This window comes from Molossus molossus, unplaced genomic scaffold, assembly GCF_014108415.1.
Source record: "Molossus molossus isolate mMolMol1 unplaced genomic scaffold, mMolMol1.p scaffold_m16_p_3, whole genome shotgun sequence".
Classification (NCBI taxonomy): domain Eukaryota; kingdom Metazoa; phylum Chordata; class Mammalia; order Chiroptera; family Molossidae; genus Molossus; species Molossus molossus.
This window is the reverse complement of record NW_023425366.1, coordinates 127,575,457-127,585,085: the sequence shown is the minus strand read 5'-3', so window position 1 is coordinate 127,585,085 and position 9,629 is coordinate 127,575,457. Positions and strand designations below refer to the sequence as shown.

General features: G+C 40.7%; 1 protein-coding gene across 2 annotated transcripts in view; it reads left to right on the top strand.

Annotated features, from left to right (window-relative positions):
* Window positions 1–500: 500 nt before the first annotated feature.
* RBBP6 (RB binding protein 6, ubiquitin ligase) overlaps window positions 501–9,629 on the top strand; it is a 32,436-nt gene continuing 23,307 nt past the window's right edge. For both annotated transcript variants that reach the window (XM_036278763.1, XM_036278762.1), the window contains exons 1-3: window positions 501–1,701; window positions 6,192–6,291; window positions 9,027–9,063. In XM_036278763.1, the coding sequence (XP_036134656.1) occupies window positions 1,536–1,701; window positions 6,192–6,291; window positions 9,027–9,063 (303 nt within the window). In that variant the 5' untranslated portion in view covers window positions 501–1,535. The remainder of the gene's footprint in view (window positions 1,702–6,191; window positions 6,292–9,026; window positions 9,064–9,629) is intronic.

Genomic DNA, 9,629 nt, shown 5'->3' with positions numbered 1-9,629 from the left:
AAGATTCAATAGCCCTTCATAGTAGTTGTTGTCAGTTCTATCCCGGGGCTGCTCCATAGTCTCCGCTTAGAAGATCTTAGGACAGCGAGTCTGTTGCAGGGGGAAGTTTGGGGCTGCTTGCATAGCAACCATAAAGTTTACTTAAATTGGGGGGCTGAGAGGAGTGGGGATTGTGGGCAAAGGAAGTTACCCAGCCACCCGTCGGCAACCCCGCTTTGTGGTGCAAACTAGCCGGGCAGTCGCTGCTGAAATCGGAGCTCCCCTCCCAGAACCGCCCCATGAGTCGGTCCTATTTGCAGTCTCCCCTCTCTCTGCCGTCCTATTTGCAGTCATCCCCTCTCGGTAGATGGTTTCTCCCGACCCCCAGGCGGCTGGTTCCGGTTCCGGGCTCCGGCGTCACAAAGCGCGGGGTCACGTGGGCAGAGTGCGCTTTGTGACGTCCAGAGCCCCGCCCCTCGGGCCGCCGACGCGCGCACGCCGGCTCCGCCCGCAAGCGCCGCCCGTGCAATCCCTGCTTAAGAGACCCCGGAGTGGGCGCTCGCCTGCAGTCAGGCCGCGTCCGCCATAGTTCCTGGCTCGGAGGTGTCGGCGGCTCCTGGTGAGGGTCCGAGAGCGGCAGCGGGGCAGTGCTAAAAGGGAGCCGTTGTCGTCGCCCGGCGGTTTCCGGGCGTGTTCTCGCCATTCTGGGCCTAGAGGCGACGGCAGCGGAAGACGAGAGAAGCGCGGAGCACTCGGCGAGAGGAAGCGTCAGGGAGCCTCGGCGGCGGCGCCCGGGTCCGCGAAGCCCCCCGGCCGCCGGCGGGGCCCGGGGTGGTGAGGCAGCGCCTGGAGGCCCAGCGGAGGCCTGGTGCCGGCTTGGCGGCGGCGGCGGCGGCGGCGGGGCGGCGGCGGCGGCGTCGGCCTGCGGAAGGCCTCTCCTCCGCCGACCGCGCGTTTGGGCCTAGGCCGCGGTGCCGCTGTGGCCGCCGGGGAGCCGGCGCCAGGGCTTGTGTGTGTGGGTGGCGGGCCTGGGCCTGGGGCAGCCGACGCCGCTCGTCCGGAAGCCAGGAGGAGGCGAGAGGCCGCTGGTGGACTGCGGGCCTAGGCCCTCCCCCCTCGGCCTTCTCCCGGGGCCCGGGTCACCCCAAAGCACGGAGAGAGCCACCGGGAGGTGCGGCCGCACTATGGACCCCTGACCCCGCGGGGTCACTCGGACTTTTAACGTGTGGACTGACCGCTACTGACTGCACTGCCGGCCCTTAGCATGAGCGAGGGGCACCCAGCCGGGTGACACGGTGCCCGTTGGCGGATTCTCCATTTCCCTGTCCCGTCCTCGTCCGCCTTCTTGCACATGAAGTGATTGAGTACCGGGGTTCTGGAGTATTGTTTTTACGAACCCCTGCTTGTGGTTGGGGGGTATTTAATCCGAGGCCTTAGGGTCCTTCCGTGTCTTTGAGTGTTTTGTGTGTGTAAATATTCTGCTCTTACGTTTATAAATATACATATATTGAGCGTGTCCACGTCTCCTCGCTGAACTTTAGGAGTCCTTTGGCACCATGTCCTGTGTGCATTATAAATTCTCTTCCAAACGCAACTATGATACCGTCACCTTTGATGGGCTGCACATCTCCCTCTGCGACTTAAAGAAGCAGATCATGGGGAGAGAGAAGCTGAAAGCTACCGACTCCGACCTGCAGATCACCAACGCGCAGACCAAGGAAGGTAAGAGCCACACGGACGGCGGTCGGTGCCGGGTGAAGACGGGCCGAGCTGCGAGGCTCCTGGCAGAAGACTAACCGCCATTATGGCTCCAGTGGGACTTTATGACGCTTCCGATACAGCCGGCGGCAGCCAGGGGCGGCAGCCTCGGCCTTGGCGTTGAACTGGCTCCCATTTCTGCATACGTGGGTCATGTGTAACAAGCTAGTCCGCAAAGCCTGGTTACTCCTCAAATGTCTGAAAAGGAAGGTTTGGGGGGGCGGGTTCTCGGGGTGCGTGCGTGCTTGCTAGTGGCCTTTTCTACCTTTTCATCCGAAGCAGGGGAGGGGAACACGTGCAAGCTTCTGTGTTGGAAAGGCAGCCGAGATAATTCTCTGTCTTGCTAACCTAACGGCGTTTTGGGGGTTTACTGGCAAGTTTTATGTCCTGCCTGCCTGCCTGCCTGTCTGTCAGCGTTAATGTCGGAGTTGTCTGTGCTGTGAGAAAGGAGCCTCACTTGAATATTTTTGAGGATTTAATCCAGCCAGTCTTCAATGTTGGAGTTGCTTTTGGAACTTGGTATGTTCTGAGGTGTAACCACATTTGTGTGTCAATCTCAGAACTCGTAATACAGTAATTAAGTAGATGAGCTCTTTGTTGATGTTTATGAAATATCAAAAGTAGAGACTTTTGAAGAAAGTACTGATAGTTGATACAAGGATACTGGAAAACAGTAGGCTGCTGCTATGTGAGTACCAGTAACCACTGATTGTACTCTTCTTTTAAAATGCATTTTGTAATATTGAGAATTTAATAGTAGGTATGAAAACGTGACAAATGACCCTTTCAGATGCTGACTCAACTAGTCTTGGTTTCTTTTTTTCGGTATTGTAATGCTTATCTGTAGTTTTCAGTTGGTCAGTCTTTTGGAGCTTTATCATTGGCATGAGAAGAAATAAATAACTTATAATTAGGTTAGGGTTTTTCTTGATTACTAAATTTGGTTTATGGTTATGTGTGGTTGTTTTATCACAATTGGGGGGATCTCCCACTTCTAGCCTGTTTGGTACAGTATGTCTGGTTATGTAAAAGGGTTGTTTTCCATTTACATTCAGACATAAATGTGATCGTGTTGTTAGGGAACAGCAGTGTACTGACAGTCATGACTCAAATATTAAGAAAGAATTTTATTTATTCACAGGACAGTATGTGGAAGAATATTCTTCCCTTCCCCACTTTTAAAAAAAGTTTCAAACCTAAGGGACACTCCACGTGAGGCTGTAGTAATTGTAATTATGTGTAGCGTCCCTGTACTTAAGGAGAGGAAAAATTGGTGGTCATGAACGTTTGAGAAACAGCCTTTAAAGATATTGTTCAAGAAAACTACCTTAAGGGAAACACTGTTTCTTTAAGGCCACCAAAAGCATTCCTTAAGTATTATAGGCACACTTAACAAAACAGGTGAATTTATATGAATGAAAGACAATGGAATCAGAGAATATTAAGGCAAATTTAATAATTTGGAACTAGACTTGGTCCATCTTTTCCACCTAATAATTGAATACTACTATGTTAGACCAAATTAATTTGATAAAGTAAGGTCGATGGAATTCTTATTCAAAATTTAAGAGTTTTGTGGCATGTTATTTTTTTCTAAACCAGGAAATAATGTGGAATATTATTTTGATAAACCCCGAAGGACAGGGAAATGCTTTCTTTGCCCAGCAGCATATTTATTTTATATATTTGTATGGAATGTCCTTATTGGAGAGAGCTTTGATATTAGGTTGGTTAAGAGAAGGAGCTTCAGGCGAGAAAGTGCATTATTTGCAATCCTCAAATTAGGGGAGAAATACTATATTGCAGAGAATAGTCACTTAATGAATTTTATTGTCACAAGGCAACTGAGAGTGCCACTTGGTTTTAGCACAATCCAGTGAATTAAAGAATACAAAATAAATGTTTATAGCTTCATAGTTAGGAGATTGCTTAGGAGAGAATGCTGAACTGGATCATCACTAGTTTGTTTGAATTAATGTTTAAATTGCCTAATCTGTCTATGCTTCGGACCCTTAAATATTGATTAGATTAAAGTGCTTGGCTCAGAATTTCGTGTTTTAGATTTAAGACTTCTACTTCTTTATTTCTAGACTACATTTCAAAATAAATCCACAATGATCATTTCATGTTTTTCCTATGTAACTTAATTATATTAACTTGTTTACCTACATTTCTGCACCACCACCACCATCCTGAAAAAACAGCCTTCATTTTGAAGTTAGTGTGAAAGAATTTCGAAGCTGAGGGTGAAATATTTTTAAAATGCTCTTATTACATATCTTTCTCCGTTTCTCACATACATCTTATTTTTCATTCTGTCCATGGTCTGCATATGCTTTGGGATAAAAAAAATTATACTGGTCTTTTGAAGTTAACAGGCTACTTATTGAAGAGGTATTTAAAGGTAAAAAAATCATTGCTGTACAGGTACATCAAAATTAAAGGTCAATTAGCGCATCTGGTTTGGGGAGGCACCTATCTTTTAGTGTGACACAGCACTGTACTGATTAAATTGATTGTCATGGAAAGCAACTCTGGACGCATTTGCTATTTTCCCTCATTAAACACTTTTGAGAGTTGTTACATGTTCAGAAACTGTCAGGTGTTTGACACCAAGTTTTGATTCTAGAATTTGCTTTTTAAAGATTCCCCTTCTCTGTTCCTAATATTTCTTACTCAGCTTGCTTCGGATCTGGGACTGTCATGAACTACCCAAGATGATAGGCTTACATTGGTATTCCTGGATCTAGGAAATTGCATCACTCTAACTGAATACCTGTGAGATACAGCCTACTTCTTGAAAATACACTGAAAAGACCCTTTTCCTGAACAACTTAGTTCATAACAAGAACTATTAATATTACTATGATTAAAAATAATAGAAGTGATATGTGTGTATATATTTATATACATACAAAATGCTTAGATATGTGACAAACATGAAATAATTGGAAGTCAGTCACCTGATGCTGAGTAACTTAAATGAAACAAGTAAACTCATAACCTTATCAGAGTAAACCCTAATGTCTGATTGTATGATTAAAGGAGATAGGCCCTGGCCGGTTTGGCTCAGCCATTGGAGTGTCAGCCTGTGGACCAGAGAGTCCCGGGTTCGATTCCCACTAGGGGCACATACCAAAAAAAAAAAAAAAAAAGGAGATGGGTACGTTTTTACATCTATCTCCATGTAGTAGATTATTACTCTTTTTGGTAATTTTACAAGTTCCTTATCAATTCTTTACCATGGTTAAATTCATTGGTCCATTTACTTTAATAATAGTTAAAAGAGTAGAAAAATTGAATCCACTCACCTTCCCCATTTGTCTTTTCAGAAAATGAATCACTGTTCATCTAGTCACTTAAATCAGGAACCCAGAAATTCGTGCCCAATTCCTGTTTCTCCTTCACCCCCTAACCCCAGTTCAGTTTATCCACAAACCTTAGCTTTTCTGCCTCAAACATTCTGACTCCATTTCTCTCTCATATCCCAGCACAGGCCTTCATTATCTCCTACCTGGACTGCACAGCAGCTGCCATATTAGTCTGTTTTTACCTTTATTTCTCTATGGGTGTATGCTCCACTTAGATGCCAGAGTTATTGCTGTTTTGTTTTGTTTTGTTTTGTTTTGTTTTGTACGTGCCCCTAGTGGGAACCGAACCCAGGACTCTCTGGTCCGCAGGCCGACGCTCCAACCGTTGAGCCAAACCGGCCAGGGCTCATTTTTTGTTTTTAACATATATAAAAATGTCATTATTTGTATTTAAAGCCTTTCAGTGACTTTCTGTTGTACTTAGAAACAAAATGTAAATCTATGTATGATCAGTACCTGTCTACCTGTATTTCACATCATTTCATTTTCTTCAGCTATTTCGTCTTTTTTTCCTCTCTCGCTTTTATCTCTGTAACACTCTTTGTCTAGACTTTGCACATCTGTCTGACTTCTCAGTCTTTAAGTCTCAAATGTCAGTTCCTTCCTTGAATCAACATTCTGTTCAAAGTTGTATTCTACTTAATTTCTGTTACAAAACCCTTTTTTCTGTGTTCAAAACATGTCAATTTAATTTTTTAGTCTTCCCCCCCAGTAGTACATATGTTTAGGGGCTAGGAAAGACAGAATTTTTTGTTATAAATGACAACTTTTTTCATAGTTCAGATGTTCAGCATTACTGGCTAAATTAACTAAAATTTGGGGTTCCACAAAATGAAAGTGCCAGGGCCAAGAACCAGCTGACTGTTTGGTGTCCTTTGAAGAGAAGTTACTTACAGCTTTGGATATTTATTCTGACAGTATCAGTAATCCAGATGCAAGGAACATGTCCTAAATATTAATGCTTTTTTATATTTAAATTTATTTCCCATAAAATTCATGTTTGGTTGAAGTTCTCTAATTCTTGAGAACTGTAACTTACCCAACTCTCCAAATAGAAATTCAATTCTATCATTTCATTTACAGAATATACTGATGATAATGCTCTAATTCCTAAGAATTCATCTGTAATTGTTAGAAGAATTCCTATTGGAGGTGTTAAATCTACAAGCAAGACGTATGTTATGTAAGTATCAAGTTTCATGTATTTAAGTTCTAAAATAATAGAATTTTTTTGTTTGAGAAAGAACCAGGGGTATTTTAGAACCAAACTCATTATTTGACCCTAATGAATATATCTCCTCAATCCTTAAAACTGTGAGGACGGGTTTGTTTTTTCCTGATTTCTTCCCCACAAGTACGTCAACTTAACCAGTAGTTGGGAGTAAGTGCTTTTAGGAAGAATTTTTGCTGTGTATTAGATAGTATTTAGAAAGACAAGACAGTGATGGCCAAATAGTGAACAAATATTTCTGTGCCCTTCTTTGATTTTATTTGCCTCTACACTTTCTTTTTTTCCCCTGCTGTTAAAGTATGTATGTAAGTTTTTTAAGAGAGCTGTCCTGAATATTTTGACAGCGTCGAGAGTATTCAGTAATGCTGACATTTGCTCCTCATCAAAAGGGGTTTTGTTGGGAGGCTCGAGAGTTTATAGGATTTATGAGCAGACACTGGGATCAGACTTAGGTTTGATTTCACTTACTGCTTCACACTAATTGTGTGGCTTTGGTTAAGTTACCTAAAGTCTGTGCCTTAGAGTCCTCAAAATGAAATAGGGATATGAATAAACAGTGCCTGGTCCATGGTAAATGGCCATTATTGGAGTAAGAAGACAGTAGTATCTTAGGACTAGTCTAGAGCTTAAGAAATTCAGCAAAGGGGGCAGGATTAACATTTTGTATCTTTAACTTTCTATGCTTTCTTGCAATTTAAACGGTGATAGCAGAATTATAATATGTGGAAAGGGCGGCCGCAACTTAGACTATTTTTAAGATTGTTTAAAAATTGATTTTTAAAGAGAGAGGAAGGTAGAGGGAGAGAGAGAGAGAGAGAGAGAGAGAGAAATGTCTATCCACTGCCTCCTGCACCTCTTGTACCAGGGATCGAGCCTGAAACCTGGGCATGTGCCCTGGCTGGGAATTGAACCGGCAACCTTTCAGTGCACCAGACAACACCCAACCAACTTTGCCACACTGGCCAGGGCACAACAACATAGATTATTTAAAGGGTAGTGATTTTCCTTTAGAAGTTAAATAGCCTTATTTAAAGTTTTGGCAAATTCTGCTTTTGATTAATGAAAAATTCTAGAATTTGCCAATTTGTTAGTCCTAGGAAATAGAATGTGTTCTTTGAATTGAGGTACAGTCATTTCTTGGAGCCTTACCTTGTGTGGACAAGTGTTCATTCTTATAGATTATTCTCATTGTTTGCTGTGAAGTTCTATTCCATATCTTAACATTTGGAGGTCCTTTTGTATAATATCTACTGTATAGAAACAACTTAAAAAGCTGAATACTTTTTTTTCTTTTTGGCTGTCAATACCAAGTGAACACTGTACTTTTAATGTAATTGTAAAAAATTATAAGAAAAAAATTAATTCTTAGAATCTAGTATGAAATTACACTTTAATTTACCAAGTGCCTTTTAAAAACATTGAGTTTCAGATTTTTTTGTTATTCAAAAACTCTTGGGGAATTATTTGAAGTACGTGGGGAAATAAGTTGGATGTTAGAGAACTGCATGTTAATTTACTATGGATATGACTTCCTTTCTAATGCCTTTGAGCAAATATTAGAACATGAAGACTTTATTTTCTCAGGACTTCCAAATAATACACAAACTTAGAAATTTCTTTCAGTACAGTCTGAATTTCTGTATAGTCAGGACAGCATAAATTTAAACTAAAACTAAGCATTCAAAGGCTATATGTAGCAATTCAACCTCTGGCCTGTTTCTTGTGGGGCCTTTAAAGGAATGTCTTTCTGGGCTTATTTGTGTGCTCTTTAAAAATCAATTTGTCCAATTATCCATGACTGTTTACTCTCTTTACTAAAATACTCTCAAACTATGTTGTATTTTTCTGGAAGTTATAATTCTTGTTTTGAGACTTTTTTAAAAATTAAAGTAACTATCCAATAGTATATAAATTTAAAAGTAACCTCAGCATCACCCTGGCCAATTTGGCTCAGCGGTTGAGCATCGGCCTGCAGACCAGAGAGTCCTGGGTTCGGTTCCTGCTAGGGGCACGTACCACCAAAAAAAAAAAAAAGCAACCTCAGTATCAAGAAAGTGTTTTTCAAATTTAAAAATATATATTATTAAAGTAACTATCAACCTGTATTTGGAGCACAGCAGTTTCTCAGGGATCCATTACAAATGTTAATAGTGGTCTTACTTTAAGAAGATCTAATGTATGAAAATTGACATCTGTACCTCTAAAAAACTGGGGAAATTTTTAATTGTAGTCTGTTAAGAACACCCCAAAGTTTCTTAACATAAGTAAGTCAGAAGGCATATGAGTTTGTTGAGGTGGGTTGTCAGATGTGGGGTATGGTCTTAATAACTAATACTTAAATTTTTCAGACCATTATTCTAGTCAGCCAGGGCCAGAAATGAATGTATTTTCACTCAAATAGAATCTCTCTTTCCTTGAAGATTCTAGAGGTCTGGCAGGCCTCCAGAGTAGATTTTTTTTTTTTTAAACCACAAATGCATCTTAAACTGTTAGTGTTCAAAGGCAGTATAAGATTAATCAAGGTAGTGTATTTATTATTTTGGAAATTGGCTGTTTTTAAATCTTTGTTCTAAAGGAACATTGTGCTACAAATGTGTGATTAGAGATATGTATTGAGATTTTTCTAGCACAAAAATTCCTAAATAGCTGCTCATAGAGCTAATGTTATTTTTGTTTTTGTTTTATAGAAGTCGAACTGAACCAGTGATGGGAACTTCAAAAGCAGTATGTAAAAACACAATCTCACACTTTTTCTACACATTGCTTTTTACCTTTATAATGTAGCAGTGAAGTAAATAATTTTAGAACTTAATATCCAACGGATCATAGTACACATTGTAAATAAAATGTATTTTGATGACAGCTCAGTTGAATCTGGATATATGTGGCATAATTTGCACATTTTGAAGAAATGGGTAATTTGTGCCCAAAAAACACTGTTTCATATTAAATAATAGCAACCCTGTATGACACTGTGTTGTACAGTTAATGTATGATCCTTTTTAGATCATGTAGGTTTTACACTAATGAACATGATAACATGTTCTACATCTGTCTGTCTATAGTTAGTATTTTGTATGTATGTACAGGCTGTTGTGTGCTTTTTGTTTCTTGCAATAAAAAAAAATGTTTGGAGTGTATATTTTGCCATTTTCACGTTGTATCACTTAGTTTTTGTTAGATTTTTTTTTTTTCTGCCTGATGGATGGCTTTGAAAAGTGCTTTAGCAACATGTGAAGCTCATATTAAAGTTTATACTTCTCTCAAGTTCAGACACATTATAGAAGTAA